This window comes from Typopeltis vanoorti, chromosome 13 (genome assembly GCF_054136105.1).
Source record: "Typopeltis vanoorti isolate ZY-2024b chromosome 13, IOZ_Tvanoo_1.0, whole genome shotgun sequence".
Classification (NCBI taxonomy): Eukaryota; Metazoa; Arthropoda; class Arachnida; order Uropygi; family Thelyphonidae; genus Typopeltis; species Typopeltis vanoorti.
In genome coordinates this window covers 66,031,177-66,048,707 of record NC_143561.1, presented here as the reverse complement: position 1 = coordinate 66,048,707, position 17,531 = coordinate 66,031,177, and the positions used below count along the sequence as shown (strand labels likewise).

Genomic DNA, 17,531 nt, shown 5'->3' with positions numbered 1-17,531 from the left:
CCTGCAGCATGCAACTAGTCACAGACCTTCTTTTGGACTCCATTCCTAAATAAACTACTCTCTGATATCGTGCCATCAACCACCCTCCTATCCATCTCACCAATCCTATATCCATCCCTATGTGCTGCAGTTTACTGATTAGAATTCCATATGGTATCCTGTCAAAGGTCTTTGCAAAGTCCACGAGTATCACTGTAAACCCATTACCTTTATCCAACTCAGCTGTTACTGTATTATAAAACGTGATCAAGTTAATGAGTCATGACTTACCACTTCCACTTTCTACATTGATTTTCATGAGATATTTTTTGAACATTGCCGATACCTTCCACTATAAAAGCAGGACAGTTCTTAGAGTGGGATTTCTAAGATTGAATGTAATGCAATGCAATGATATCTGTAAATCTGAGGAACATTTTACATTGGATTTATGGTGTTTTCATCAGAAATGTTACAACTACTTACAGTTTCCAAAAACTTAAAAGTTGATTATCACAAGGAGTATAATTTCATTATATTCCTTGCTCAGTATTATATGATATGAAGGAGAACATAACATTTGGTTACTGAACTATGAGGTGTGATCAAAAAGTACTGTGAATGTTAGAATTCAAGTTTATTAACCTAAACAAACCAGTATGGGCTTGTTAAAAGGTGGTCATATTTTAGTAGTGTGATCAGTAGTGGCTTGTGGCTTGAAATCGTGGGTGTACATATACATGTACAGTGTATACGTGTTTGAATAAAATATCAAAATTATAGTAACATTTTTTTTAAAAAATGAAACATGAAAAAATATTGTTTATTATCAATAAAATTACACAGTTTGGTATAATTCAAAATTATTTTAAAATGAAATATATTCTTCTTGTTTTGTTTCATGAAAAAATATTGTTTATTATCGATACAATTGTACAGTTTAGTATAATTCAAAATTACTTAAAAATAAAATCCATTCCTTTAATTGTAATTAAAGAAATGGATTTACAATTTTTGGACATTACAATTAAATCCTTTAATTGTAATGTACAAATATTTAAAGAGATGGAGTAAACACGATAAGCACTACGAACACTCTACTACTGGCGCAAACTGCATATAAACAACAGTGGAACTGCGCGACGGACAGTGCCTTTGCGGTAAACACAGTGCTGCCTAGCATCCTTCGCCCTCCTAAGTGCTACAAGATGGATTTTTATTATTTTTTATACAAAATAAGAGAATTATATAGGATTGTTGATGATAAAATTAAATATTACAAGCAAATATAAATAAATTAATAAATATATTTATATATCGAGAAAAATTGGGGTGCTGCAGTTCTGCAGTGCCTATGCACGAGCCACCCGTGAGTGTGATTACATTTTATAATAGCAGAATAATGGCAGGAGTTGGTAAGGAGAATGTATCCACTATCCACTTTTGACAAAGAGGAGAGAAAGATTTTTCAAAAGCATGGGATTATTGTAAATATTGGTATTGTCATGGGACAATCTGGTTTTGCTAGATTGTTTATGACAAATGGAATCAGATAGTGGATTGGCTACAAAATTGGTTGAGAGAAGGATATCATTTTGTATCTCAAGAGCAGTATAGAAGAAGGGTACTGCACAGAAGCTTAATATTCTGCTTGGCTCTATTCTTTGTCCACTGCTATTCATCCTGCATATAATTAATATTGTAAATTGCTTCTGGGGAGGGGATTCAGTCATTTGCTGGTACAATGACCCTTGAGGAGAATTTGTGGTGTCCTTGCCTCGTTCTGTTGCCTTTCTTTGCTGCTTCTATTGTTCTTCTTTTAACTCTGATGACTTCACTAACCTACTTGACTATCTATGAAAGTTGATCACATATAGTATAATTATTCTAACAGTGATTAATTCTCCTTGGTGATTTCAGTGTCCACAGTTGAGACTGGCTTCCCTTTTCCAACTTTACAGACCAAGCTGGAAAAGAAGCTGAACTGTTTGCTATCAGTAATGATTTAATTTGATACCAATAAGTCTCTGGCCGTGTTGGTATTATCCTTTTCTTCTTGAATGGATTGTCAGCTTCCTCTCTGGTTATTCATCATGCATCATGGTGGATAGTTTCCATTCATCAAATTTTTTAATCAGTGCTGGTGTATTCCATGTGTGTTTTTTGCCTACATTCTTTCTCTTATATATCAATGATCTCTCTCTCTCTCTCTCAAACATCCATTCCTATTCATAGCTTTACTGATGACAGTAATCTTTACTCACCTTCGTCATTTTCAAAATCTTGTATTGCATAGATAATTCACACTTTAAGATCTTCTTTCACCAGTGCCTTAAACACTGATCTCCTTCCCATTCTCAATTGGATATAGATTGGCAATGACATTCCACAAGTAGAACTGTTAGTCCAAGGGGGATGTTGAAATGCATGTACACAAATGCCACAAGTATTAGAAATAAAGAAGAGGAATTTTTGGCATTGATCTACTTGACCTTGCCAAAAATTATAGTTACATGATAGAATGTAAAGGGTATTGCATTTTCAGGGAGGATAGAGGGAATAGGACAGAAGGTGGAGTTTTACTAATGATACATGAAGAACTCCAACCAGCAAAATTAGAAGTTAAAGAGAATTTTAGGTCTGAGGGAGAAAGTTCATTTGAAAATATATGATGTGAGATGAGGTGGTTCCAAGACAGAAGTAAATTACAGACCAATTAGTATCTCTGGAGTTGTGGTTAAAGTATTAGAAAATTTGGTTCAAGTTAAAATTCAGCAGTCGGTGGATGTACAACAGGATTTATATCCTGCCATAGTAATTTAATAACATTTTATAATAGAGTGACAGCAGAATTAGATAAGGAAAATGGCTACACCATGTACTGCTGGACTTTGCAAAGACATGACTGAATACTGCATGGAAAAATATTACAGTGACCAAGCAGGTGATGACAGGTCTGTGGAATGCTCGATGAGGATAGGTTGAAGATTGCAAAGTTTAGTTGATAGGTGGAAAAGAGGTAGTCAATCTTATAGAAATGTCATAGATTTCTTATAGAAGTGGTCATTCTTATAGTGGAAAATAGGTGGTCAATCTTATAGACCTCCTTTAATAACTTAAAGGAGGTCTATAAGATTGATACAAAATAAATGTTTCAATACATGATGAATAGAGAGAGAGAGAGAGAACTATAGATCACCCTTGTAAATTGTGTAAGGATGACATTTTTTGCTTGAAGAGTGTCAAGTGCCAATTAGTATCTCAGGAGTGGTGGTGAAGATTTTGGAAAAATTGATTAGGGCCCACATTCAGAAATGGGTTGACAGTGAGTCTCTACTTTGCAATGAACAACATGGGTTTACTAAGAGAAGGTCATGTTTTAGCAACTTTCTCACATTCTATACTCCACTGCATCAGAATCACAATGAAAATGAGTAGATCAGACCTGCACACAATAGTCCAAGTGAGATCTAATAAAGGCCTTGTAAAGAGGCAAAATAACAGCTTTATCTTTACATCTGAAAGTTCATTTCAGTATTATTATTATTTGACACCTCCAGGGAGTCCAAAGACTCATCGAGGGAAGGCACCTGCTGTACAACTCTGTCTCCACCACTCAATCCACTAACTATGCCAATGCCATCTACTGCTGGCCACCACACTAGTATTTCCACAGACAATCAGAAGCATCCATGCCCACGGCGGGATTCGAACCCACAGCCTTTGGTTGGGGAGCGGATATGCTAACCACTCGGCCAGCCAGACTGGCCGAGTGGTTAGCATATCTGCATTGCAGTTATCTTTTGAGTTCTGTTTGCAATCTTTGCTACATGGCCCCTGAATTTCAACTTGATCTACTAACACTCCAAGATCCTGAGTCTAATCTGTTTCTTCTAATATAATCCCACCAATATAATATGACATTGGATATCTAATCATGGCAAAGTGCATGAATTTGCATTTACTGACATTGAACTGATATCAATTTTCTCATGCCCGCAATTCCAGTCTATTGAAACCATTCTGAAAGTACTGCATATCAGCAGCATTCCTGATTACCCTACCTATCTTTGCATTATCAACAAATACCTATTTGTTGACTGTCAAATTCTTCCCAATTTCATTAATGTACGGATTGAATAACAGTGGACCAAGGCCCTTGTGGTACACCACTAGTTACTTTAAATCTAGCAGACTCACATCCCTTGTATACCACTCTTTGATATCTGTCAGTCAGCCATCCTCTTATCCATGCTGACATTTTATAATGCAAACCCATATTTGCCAGTTTATGCAACAGTCCTCCATGCCGTATTCTGTCAAAAGCCTTAGCAAAATCCAAAAGTATCATGGTGTATCCATTCCCCTTGTCTGGTTCAATAGTAACTTATTATAGAATGTGAGCAAGTTGCTAAAACATGACCTTCCCTTGGTAAAACCATGCTGTTCATTGCAAAGTAGAGATTCACTGTCAACCCATTTCTAAATGTGAGCCCCTAACCCATTTTTCCAAAATCTTCACCACTCTTGAAATACTGATTGGTTGCACTACCCCTTGTGCAATACATTCTTTCCATTTCAAAGGAGTAATAATTCTTTCCTGGCAAAGGAGTAGCCAGTTCAGCTGAACACTTTTTTAACACCTGTGCTGATATCCCATCAGTTCCCATTACTGAATTGTTATTCAGTTTGTGCAACATCTCTAATGCCTTCTCTTATACCTGAGTTTCTTCATTTAATGAAGAGGTAGCAGTGAACTCAGTGTTGCATACACCAGGTTGATAGCTTTTAGCAAAATGGGCATTAATTAGTTGAACAACCTCTTCTGCATCTGTCATCCTGATGCCATCTGCATTCAGAAGAGTTATTCTTTCAAATTAATTCTTTCTTTTACTTGCAGTATATCGATAGAATTCTTGTGGGTTGTCTTTATCTGGCAGAGCCAATTTCTTTCATACTCAGACTTAGCATTCGGTACAATAGTTGTGATTATTCTAGCCTGCTGATTATAATTTTCATAATGGTCATCATCTTATTCACATTATATTCCTTTCATATCATCCATTTCTTACAAATCTCTTGATTAATGAGACTATGCATCCATTTGACTCCTACTCTATTTATTCTTCGAACTTTCAGGACACATTCTGGTATTGTTTATTCTGAAGTATTTTTAAATGTTTTCAATGCACTGTCTATATTCTTCTCATCCAACAACCGTTCTGCTGAACTCGGTATACTCCTCTGGTGGTCGTAATTTCTTGCTTTGTAGTTCAGCATGCAACCCAGAAATTTAGTCACTGTCACCAACCAGAGGCAGAATAGTTATGTCTTTAACTGAAACACCCTCTGACACTATAATCATATCTAACACTCTTTCACTTCTAGTTCCTTCTGTCACATGCTACTTGAGGAAGTTGTCTCGCAACAGCTCAATAAATTCAGTTTCATTTTTCTCATGAGATTTTACTGCTACCCACTTGATATTTGAATAATTAAAGTCTGCCATTATGGTTACTCTTTTCGTGTCCATCGTCTCTATTTGGTGATGCATTTCTTCATCACTTGCAACTGATCCACCATGTCTGTAACAACACCCCACTATGTAATTGATCTTGTTAGATTTCGCCTCACACTAGATGGCTTCAAATTCACTGCCACATGAAATACTGTTACTAGTACTGCATTCGAGTCATTCTATAACATTAGCAGCATGCCCCCATCCTATCCTATCCTGTCTATCCATCCTAAAATTACCGTACCCTTCACATTCAGTACCAGTACTCAGTATCTGATTCTGATAGCCAGGTCTCACTAATTCCTAAAATCTGAGGCCCCAATGTATTGACCAAGGTAACAAACTCTACGCCTTTGTTTCTGATACTCCTAGCATTTGTGTATAGACATAATAATAATAATCTACTTTCATGTTCTTTTGTATACTCTTGTCTGTATGACACAGTTGGACAACTTGCAGATATCTATTCTTCTCTAGTGCCTTATACATTTAAATATCTTTGCACACATTTGATGAGTCTGAGCTGGATGAAAACAAAGTCGAAAGCGTAATCTCCTGGTAATCTGACGGATAAAAAAGAATAGTGTGATAGGAAAGGTAGTAAGTGTGTTGTCCAGGTATGACAATGGTGAGATGAGGTGGAGAGCAAGGATTATAAATGACATGTTAGCAGAAATGTGTGAGGAGAAAGGAGTGCAGTTTGTTAATGTGTGAAATGAGTTTGAAGGATGAAGTGAACTGTATAGGAGCAATGGACTGCATTTCAGTGGTTTTGGTGTGAGTCTCTTGGAGAGACTGCTGCTGGAAGGTATAGAAGTGAGTGTAGAGAATGAATCTGATAAAGTGGGAAGCGATGTGGAAGAACAGGAGAGATTGAAGAGGTGGTTATGAATGAAGAAGTGAGTATAGAGAATGAGAGAACAGGTGTGAAAGGCAGACAAGGAAACAGGGAGGCTCAGGGTGAACAGTGGAACACAACATGAGAAATGTAGATGCTCCAAGAGGATGTGAATGCATGTGTAGACAAAAAAGGAAGGGAATGACTTGGAATCATGGGAAAACAATTGGATTTGAATAAGGAGAAAAAGAAATGGCTTGAGTTAAGCTTGGAGAAGTCACATCAAATAAGCAGTATCAGGGGAACTAACCGTAGATCCAGAAATGAGCTATGTTAGTATGTTTGTATACAAATGCTATAAGTGTAAGAAGCAAGGCAAATTAAATGGTTGTGGTAATTGTGTCTGTTCACCAAAGAATTGTAGGAATAAGTGACACACTGCTGGATGAGGATGAAATCAAGACAGTAACAGAGATGGAAGGTATGATGTTTTTTTATGACGATAAAAAGGGAGGAGGAGTGCTATTGATGATAGAGAAAGAGTTATATCCATACAAGATAGAAAGGCAAGAGGGAAATGGTGCAGTGTGATGTGAGATAGAGGTGAATAGAATGAAATACTTAGTGGGATGTTGTTATAGACCTGGTAATGTGGATGGTAGTGACCATGAAATGTATAATCAAATTTGCCAAAGAAATAAGAAAAGGGTGATTTTAATTATAGCAATATAGACTGGGATGATGAGATAGCAACTGGAAGTAAAGAAAATGAGTTTGCGTTTTTGAGGGATAACTACCTCAGATAATATGTAATAGAGGCCATATGCGGACTGAGGGTCTTGGATTTGATCATCTCATCAGAGGATGTAATTATAAATGAGGTGTCAAATCACCCTCCAGTTGATGAGAGAGTGAAATAATTACCTGGGTGGTTGCCAGCAGTGTGAGAACCTCTGTGATGAAAGGGTATATGTGGAACTGCAAGGTTGGTGATTATAAGGAGCTCAGGAGACAGATTGCAGGTGTAGCATGGAATGAGGAGTTAGCTGGAAAGAAGATCAATGCAGCTTGGGGATATTCAAAAAGTGTCTAGTAGAAGCAATGTCTAAATGTATTTCAATGGGTAAAAGGTTAAATAATGTAGATGAGAAATGGATGAATAGATTAAGCATGCAATACAGAGAAAAAAGTCATTATGGAGGCAGCATAAGAGAAGTGGTAATAATCAATTCCATGAGGATTACAAAGACCAGACAAGGAGGGTAACTTGGTTGGTATGGGTAGCAAAACCGCATGAAATGGGAGGCACTAGAAAATGAAGCTATGAGGAAGAATTTTGCAGATGACATTTCCTCCAGGTTCAAAGAGATTCCCAAGCATACCACAGATGTTGAGGAGTTGGTTTGAGGAGCTGTTCAGAACTGCTGTCAATGCCTCTGCACTCTCATGCTATGGCAGAAAGCAGCTCGGCAGTGAGAAAAGGACACCTTGGTGGAACCAAGAGGTCCAAAAAGCTGTCCGGGCAAAAAAGGCCTACCTAACATGGTTTGGGTCAGATCACCTGAGATGTGTTTCTGGTACATTGGGGCATGAAAAGCTGCTGCTGAGGCAGTAAAGACAGCAAGCAGAAGGCTTGGGAATCCTTTGGAGAAAGATTACTCATCCTATGCAAATGCCAACAAAGTATTCTGGCAGACCATCCGCTGCCTTCGAGGGAGGCAATCGTGCACAGTAAGGGCAATTAAGGCCTCTGATGGTGCACTTTTAACAACCGAGGATATCCTCCACAGATGGAGGGAATACTTTGAGAGTTCTAACCCAGGTGGCCCAGCAGTTGTGGACATCCAAGAGGTGCAGATTGGGGTGATGACTAGTCTCACAGCAGATGAGGTCCATTTAGCAATAAAATCACTAAAATCAGGCAAGGCTGCTGGTGATAATGAAATTCGGCCTGAAATGCTAAGCCTTAAATTGAGACGGGATTCTCTGGCTGACTTGAGTGTGTCAGGCTGCTTGGATATCTGGGCAAGAACCAAAGCAGTGGCAGACAGGCATAATAATACCAGTCTTCAAGAAGGGAGACCAGAGAGATTGCAGCAACTATCATGGCATCTCTCTGCTCAGCCTGCTTGGAAAGGTGCAGGAGCATAGTTGAGTCAAAGTTCCAGGAAGAACAATGTGGCTTTCGTCCTGGTAGAAGCACAACTGACCAAATCTTCACTTTAAGGCAAGTCTTTGAGAAATCTTGGGAATATGCCAAGACTGTTTACACGTTTTGTGGACTTGGAGAAGGCATATGACCAGGTTCCTCGGGATAATAGTTGGCCATCTAATCCATACTCCTGTACTACTTGCCATCAAGTCCCTGTAAAAATGCACAGAGTTTTGTGTCAGAGTAAACAGTACAAAGTCTGAACCTTTCACAGTCTCTGTTGGCCTCTGCCAAGGGTGTGTTCTGTCACCCCTCCTTTTCATATTTATGGACAGGATTGATAGGCACAGCCGAGGCAGTGAGTGTGTCAGAATTGGAAGATGTAGCATTGGACGTCTGCTTTTTGCAGATGACCTAGTTCTGCTTAGCTCTTCCACAGATGCCCTCCAGTGGACCCTGAATAGGTTTGTAGCTGTTTGTGCAGAAGCCAGAATGAAGATCAGTGTGACTAAAACTGAAACATTTGTGGTCTCAAGACAATCATCCCAGTTCACTCTACATGTGAGTGGAGTCCCACTGAGGCAGGTAGAGAATTTTAAATACCTTGGGTCTCTTCACGAGTGATGGAAAGTGGGACGAAGAGCTAGGTACTTGGATTGGCTCAGTAAGCAAAATATTGCGGGAGCTTGGCTGTTCGGTAGTATTGAAGAGGGAGTTAAGCTGGAAGGCAAAGCTGGCTGTCTTCAATACAGTCAATGTCCCCATCCTCACCTATGGTCATGAGAGTTAGGTAATGACTGAAAGAATGAGGACATGAATCCAAGCAGCTGAAATGAGGTTCCATCGAGGGATTGCGGGGATGACAAGACTCGACAGATTAAGAAGCTCTGCAATTCGGGAAACCCTCAATACTCAACCATTGCTTCTCCGTGTTGAGAGATCGCAGTTACGTTGGTACGGGCACCTGGTTAGAATGCCACAAGAGAGGCTTCCCCCCCCCCCCCCCCCCCCCAGCAGGCCCTCTTTGCTGGCTGTCTTCAATACAGTCTATGTCTCCATCCTCACCTATGGTCATGAGAGTTGGGTAATGACCGAAAAAATGCAGACACGAATCCAAGTGGCTGAAATGAGGTTCATTCGAGGGGTTGTGGGGCTGACAACTCGACAGAGTCAGCTCTGCAATTCGGGAAACCCTCAATACTCAACCTTTGCTTCTCCGTGTTGAGAGATCACAGTTATGTTGATACGGGCACCTGCTCAGAATGCCACAAGAGAGGCTCCCCCCCAGCAGGCCTCTTTGCCAAGGCAGAGGGTGTGGAGGCCACGTGGAAGGCCAAGGACTTGCCGGATAGATTATATCCAAAACCTAGGGTGGACACATTTGGGAGTCCCACCAGAACACCTGAGCTTGGTAGTGGAGGATCATGACCATTGGAAGCTGCTGGAAGTTCCTCTTGTAGCTGCCCCCCCCCCCCCCCCCCCCCCACACAACCCAGTTAGGAAAGGTAGGCCTTGAAGATGAATGACTGAGAGCTCAGTCGTACCACAAAGTAACGAATAATTAATCACGACAAGGCAATCTAAATGCGTCGGTAATTAGTTTTTCTTATGCAGTAATGGTACACTCATAATTTGATCGTTAATAGTCAGCATACATTAAATTAAAAGATGGAAAGTTGAATGAAGTATTTATTTTCCCCAAATAATTCCTTGTACTAATTCTAACCTAAAAGCTTTCGAATTGTTTTCTGAAGAGTCTGCCGTGTAATATGACATTATTGGCCCTTCCCATTCGATGTTTTGAAGCCAATCAGAATTCAGATACAGATATGCATCAGAAACGACTCATTATATCTGTAAGCCTAAGCATTTAATTTTACTGAGTGTTTTTACAACACCAAATGTTTTCAATGTTGGTAATATCAGAGAATTGTTTGCTTTTTTTTTTTTTTTCATAAAGGCGATTCAAGACATAAGTGTTAGACACGAGAACGTGGTAAATAATACCTGGATAATAATAATTTTAATGCCACCAAAATGTAATCCCCTCTTATTTTCAGAAAAGCCATGCCCTTAATCTCTCTCTCTGATTTATAACTTCTTCAGCTTCAAAAAAAAAAAAAATGACATTCATTTTTGTTTCAAACAGTACTTCTCTCTTGACACTTTAGAAAGTTCAGATCCAACCAACTTTGAATACTGTTTCCACATCTGGGTGATGTGCCTAAGACCTCTTTCGGAATGCTGGATTATTCAGAAGCGAGAAGCGAACAGTTCTCTTAATTGGCGACCCCTTGTTCACTGACTTCCTCTAGCTGCTTTCCCATAAACACTTTTAATAATTTTGCTGCATCATGTTTTTTCTGTAAGTATTTTGATGGTGCTGCTACACTGAACTGCGGCTACCATTCCTCCACTTTCCTCTAATAATTTATGAACACAAGCAAATGAACTTCTCACCCTCTGCATTCATCATCAAGAAACATATCAACAAATTGCTTTCTTCTTTCTAACAACTTACCCACACATGACACTGTCATGTCATAGGGTTTGAGACTTTGTGGGGCTGATATAAGATTGACACAAAATAAATGGGGATGTTAGTTCACTGTAGCTAAATGTACGGTTCTGCACCTGAGAATTAGCAAAGGAAGGTTGCATTCTTTATTAGAGAGAGAGAGAGAGAGGAGGGTACTAGAAGCAGTGAAAGTAAGGAATCTTGGGATGATAGTGAATTGGGCATTGACTTTCACTTCTGAGTTCATATCGTAGAGGTGATGAAGACAATCTAGAGTGTTTCTGTCATGAGGAAAACATCAATAGCCAGGCATGAGGTGATCTTTTTTTGACTAATAGCATCTTTAGGAAGATATTATAAACAAAAAATATCTCAGATGATTTAAACAGCCATTGCTTTACAAATTAAAAAATATTCATATCATATCATTAGACACACCATGCAAAGTCTGTATGTTGTTGCATAAATCTTGTATTTGATTGCTGGATAGCAAAGGTCTCAAATATTGATTATGCATGTAGTTAATAAAAAAATCCTCATAGGTATTATTAAAAAAAGTGTTAATTTCACATTACTGTTATTCTGTGAGTTGTATTTGCAATCTTTCATGTGGCTTTTGGACTTATCTACCATAACTTGAAGATCCCTAGCCTCATTGGTTTTTCCAAGCATAATCCCACCAATATAATAGATGCTGTTAGAAATCTCATCACAAAAGATGCATAACCTTACATTTACTAACATTGAATTTTGACAACCATTATCATTTATCTTCAGTTTCAGCCTGTTCAAATCATTCTGTAAGTATTGCATATCAGCAGCTTCCCTATTGTCCAGCCTATTTTTGTTTTCTTAGCAAACAATTAAACATCTCCTGTTGGGTCCTTCCCAATATCATTGATGAATAACAGTGGTCCAAGGACTGATCTTTGGCGAACATCACCAATTACATTACCTTAAATCTGGCAAATTCACACTCTCCATATACCACTTTCTGCTACTACTTGTCCATTTAGTTACTCTCTTATCCAAGTCAATAGTTTATATTCAAGTCCTATATTCTTTAACACGTTCATTGCCAAGCTGAAAATTGGAATTTCATGTGGTGGCCAAATTTTTTTTACTTGATAGCGACATCCACACGATATCGCGTGATTGGCAATGAACATGTTAATCTATGCAACAACCTTTTATGCAGTATCCTGTCAGATGCCTTAACAAAGGCTAAAGTATCATAGTGTATACCATCCTTTTATCTAACTCAGTCATAACATTATTATAAAATATGAGCAGTTTACTCAGGTGTTAAATCCCTTTAGTAAATGTACACTATTCCTTGCAAAGTACAACTTGTCTGTCAATCCATTTCTGTATGCAAGTTCTTATCAACTTCTCTAAAATCTTCATAACCACTCTAGAGATTCATCAGATTTTACACCACCCTTGTACAGGGGACTATCACACATTCTTTTCATTCTTGCAAGATCTTTCCTGAACTGAGTCTTAGATTATACAGACATGTCAAGGGTCTAGCCAGCTTGATTCAACATTCATTTAGTATCTGTGCTGATTTGAATTTGGCAGTAGGATCATCTGTTGTTGAATTCTTATTCAGGTTATGCAATGCTTGTAATTGTTATACGATGTTTTTTGGGGAAATTCCCAAACCTTTTAAATAAAAATTTTCCTGTCTAATTTTAGAATTAGACAGGAAATTTGGCTTTGTCACATTCAAATTACTCTCCACTGCTTTGTATATGCCACTGCCAGTATTTCTTCCATCCTTTGAAACATTTCTGGAATGCTTCTTTCAGGATACTGTACAGTTCTGCTAGTGATTTTTTTTTTCTTTATCGAGTCAATCGATTCATAATGTTGGCCTTTCACCATCAAATTCAATTTGGGGAATAAAAAAAAGTTTGCTGGTGCGAGGTCAGGTGAGTAAGCAGGCTGTGGAATGACTGTTGTTTTATGTTTCATCAAAAATTGATGGATTAGTAATGATGTATGTGCAGGTGCATTATCATGATGAACATCCATCAGTTTTCCCTCTAAACGTCAGGCCTTTGTTTTTTGATAGCCTCATGAAAATGTTTCATTACCTTAAGATAATACTCCTCATTCACTGTCTTGCCTTATGGAAGAAATTCATGGTGAACAGTGCCATCAGAATTGAAAAAACTTTCATCATCACTTGGACATTTGACTGCACTTGTCTCCCTTTTTTGGGTCGTGGTGATCCTTTTGACACCAACTAGGATGATTGAATTTTTGTTTTGATGTCATAGACATAAACCCCATATCTCATCCCTGGTAATGATGTTACCAAGGATGAGATATTGGGGGGGGGGGTATGATGTTTATTTAAAGTTTTCATCCTCGTAAGCTTGACTGAAAAGCTCTTGACTCACATCAGCTTGAATTGGCTTTTGATCTCAGTTAAAAGGCGAGGCACAAATTTGGTTGCAATGTGATGCATACCTAAATTTTGCATGAGAATCTCATGACAGACAGTTTTGAAATGTTTACTACTTCAGCTACCTTATGAACAGTTAAATGGCAGTTAGAACAGATAGATGACTTCACGAACTTTTGGAACATTTTTGTCAATTTTCGATGTTGACAATTATCCTGAATGGGATCATCATCGACTGAAGTCTGACCATCTTCGAATCATTTCCACCACTCATACGTTTGAGTCTGACTTAAAGCCTCATTCCCAAATGCTGTTTTTAACATTTCAAATGTCTCCATGAAAGATTTTTGCCAGTTTGATGCAAAACTTCACATAAATTCATTGATCATTAAAATTGCTCATTTTAAACAAAACAAAAAATAGCCAGACACACCAAATATGTGTTGACACAAATAGATGTACAATAATTAAGCAAAATATCATGTTGCGGTTTTGCTAGGCTATTTCCCAATGTTGCCACTAGCAGCATATGAAGCAGACAGCTAGTAACTCTTGTTGTACAATAATTCAAAAGTTCAGAAATTTCCTGTACAAATCTCGTAAGTTTTTTGTAAGATTATAAGATCACAATATTAACATGATTCAAAGACTGCAGTTGACACTGTGATGAATGAAGCAGTTCTAGTCATTTAAATCACATTAATATTTATGTTAGTGTAAATTATTAAATTCACAATGGAAATAATGGAAAACTGCTACCAAATAGAAAAAGCATGTCTTGGCTAGTATTATTTAACATCAAGCATTTAAAAAAAAGAGTGGGGGGGGGGCTGTTTCACAAGAAAGTGTACCATTTCTTTCTGTGTTATCAAATTATCTGCATTTGTGTGTGTGCATGCATGTGCATGTTATTCATATATTGTGCATTTTGTAATTAATGTGCTTTTATATAGTGAAATAGTTTCTGATTTTGTTCTTTACGTTTTCAGGTTTAAAGCAAAATTCACCATTTAGTACCATCAGAAGGACTTCTGGTAAACAGACTTTCATATATTCTTTGATTATAATATAATGAAAATATAACTTTTTGATAATAAATTACCAGAAACTTTGATGCTATTAATTTGTCAGAAAAAATGGTAAAATATCTCAATTAGATGAAAAGTTCAAAAATGGTTTAACAGATAATAAATATTCTTTCTGTTTTTCTTTAAATTAAATTCGCACATTAGATATTATTATTATTATTAGACACCTCCAGGGAGTCCAAAGACTCATCAAGGGAGGGCACCTGCTCTACAACTCTGTCTCCGCCACTCAATACACTAACTGACCGCAACTACACCAACACCATCTGCCGCTGCCCACCGCCACTAGTATTTCCAAGGACAATCACAAACATCCATGCCCACGGCGGGATTCAAACCCGTAGCCGTTTGGCTGGAGAGCGGATGCGCTAACCACTCGGCCAGTCAGGCTGGCGTTATATCCTCAGAATTCTGATGGGGAATTGCAAAGACAAAAAGACAAGCATAATTTATAGCTGTGTTGAAGTTTTCATGGCTTGTTGCCCAGGTATGATAACCTTGGCAGCATGCTGACTACCTTACCTACCACACCATTGTCTTTCACTCTCCTTAACAGCCTCATTACATCCCTCCTTATATTCTTCTTGTTACCAGTCAAATCATTTGTGCCAACTATCACTACCAACTATTTTGCTTGCGTACTCCTCTTATCCAAGCTTCAATCACCCTGCTCATTCTACCTCCCTGAATACAATTGTGCACCCTTTCATCCACCATACCTCTTATCATCAAATCCATTGCCATTCTCAACTCATTTGATATTTCTTTCAAATCTTTCATTCCATTCTAACTCGCATTCCGATGCAAATCCATAATTCTCCTCAGTTTATTCCTCATATGTTTGCTATCTTATCTTTGCTACCTCTGCTTTCGTCTGTTCAATTGCCATTTATGCAAATCTCATTTTGCACATCTGCTCTCTTACTGCTAACTTGCTGCCATCTATGCACACTGTCTTACTGTTACCATTCAAGCACTCAACCATACCATAAACTCTGCTTACTCCCATAACTACATCCACAATCTCTTATAATCCATAAGTATTCTACTCTTCTTGCACACCCTGACTCTCTCATCTCTCTTATTAATCCTCCCCACCTAAATATTTTCAATCTCTCCCCAAGCATAAATTCTGAATTCACGACATCTCACCATCTTCAAAAAATCCATGCCTCTTTCATTCATCCTTTGTGCGATCATACGTTTCACTGTCATTTTACTCCTGCTCAAAGCTGTACTCAAGAAACACAAATAAATTTAATAAATGTAGAAATTTAACTACACCGAATACCACCTACTGATCACAACTATCATACAGCAATATTTAAATAACTAATTTTTGCTATTGGCACACACAGTGTTAAAATTTTAACTTATCTTTTCACATTGTGATATTGATGGATGCATCTCTTTGCCACTTAGACCTCCTCCCCCATGGAGCAATAAATCATGCATCATCATCTTTCACTGTGATGGTATAGTTTGAGACACAGAATATGAATGGACTACAGGAGTGAACTATTCCTACAACAAAGTTTCATAATAGTAGAAGAGCCAACAATGGTTCTATTTAAAATAATTAGAATCTTTGTTCATACTCATCAAGATGAACACCTGTGATATCTGGGCAGCTCTACCTCTGTTCATGTTATGTGATCTATACAGCACAGTACATTCTGTTGAATTTGAGGTTCTTTTGTTTGCCACTGTTTGTTCTGCATCTAATTAATAAGTAATAAAACTTAATTAATAAAACCAATTAATTAAGAGTATCATTTTTATTATAATTAGGAAGCTGTGTGCAAAACCAAAAAGTAAGAAATGCTCTCAATGCTGAAAACCAAGGCAATCTGGTAAAACAAGCTTCATCTGATGGTAAGATTGTATCATAATCTTTTTTTTCCTTCTTTAATTATTATTTATTTTTTTAATCATCATCATCATCATATTCCTGCCATGTACCCTGAAGGGGTATACAGGATATGATAGTACTACATGAAAAGAAATTACATCATTATTAATTTCCTATCTACAATTTTCCTCCAAATCAGTCTGTTACTTGTCAAGACTCCAACATTATCAGATCTTATATTTCTATCATCTAAGGTACTTTGTACCGTATCAATTAACCTATATCTTGGTCTTCCTCTGGGTCATTTTGTTGCCAACCTGGCAGAGAACACTTGTTTTGCTAATCTTTCTTTGCCCATTCTGTTTAAGTGACCACACCACCTGAGATTAGCTCTGCTAGCGCATTCCTGGATGCTGACAATGTTAAGTTCTTTCCTAATATCCTTATTTTTAATATGATATTGCCATTGATGCCATCTGTTCATGCCTATAAATCTTTCTCAGGACTCTCATATCTGCGGTCTCTAGTCTTTGGTTAAGTGTTTTACTTATGACCCAGCTCTCAGATCCATAAGTTAAAACTGGTTTGAACACTGTCTTGAACACTAAATTAGTCGGAACGCTAATTTAGTGTTCCGACTAATTTCTCTCTTATTCCATATGAATTTATTCAATTGACTTCCCACCATACCAGCTTTGCTGATTCTGTTGTCTATTTCTATATTTAATTTACCATCTTCACTAAAAATCGTGCCTAAGTAGCTGAAATATTTTACTTGTTCCACAGGTTCTCCATTCACAACACAGATGACATTTTCAATGATTCTGCCTATTTTCATTGTCTTTGTCTTTTTATTGCTGACCTTCAACCATATCTATTACAACTGTTATTCAATTTAGTCAGAGAATCTTGCAGACTTGTAGTGGATTTATTTAGAAGTATAACATCATCCACATAAAGCAAAGACCTGACATTAACATCTCCAATTTTGATATCATGTTTAATACCACTTTCCTTCATAATGTGATCCATATAGATAATGAATAACAGAGGGGATAATGTACATCCTTGTCTCACACCAGATTTAACATTAAACCATCTTCCTATATTTCCTTCAATTCTAACTACTGACTTACAACTCAAATAAAGACTAAGTATTGCTTGATATAA

General features: G+C 37.7%; 1 protein-coding gene across 1 annotated transcript in view; it reads left to right on the top strand.

The window, feature by feature from the left end:
- Window positions 1-17,531, top strand: part of LOC150100232 (uncharacterized) — a 160,907-nt gene that overhangs the window by 57,156 nt on the left and 86,220 nt on the right. Inside the window, exons 5-6 of the mRNA XM_090402885.1 lie at window positions 14,411-14,455; window positions 16,301-16,384. Coding sequence (XP_090259011.1) covers window positions 14,411-14,455; window positions 16,301-16,384 — 129 coding nt within the window. The remainder of the gene's footprint in view (window positions 1-14,410; window positions 14,456-16,300; window positions 16,385-17,531) is intronic.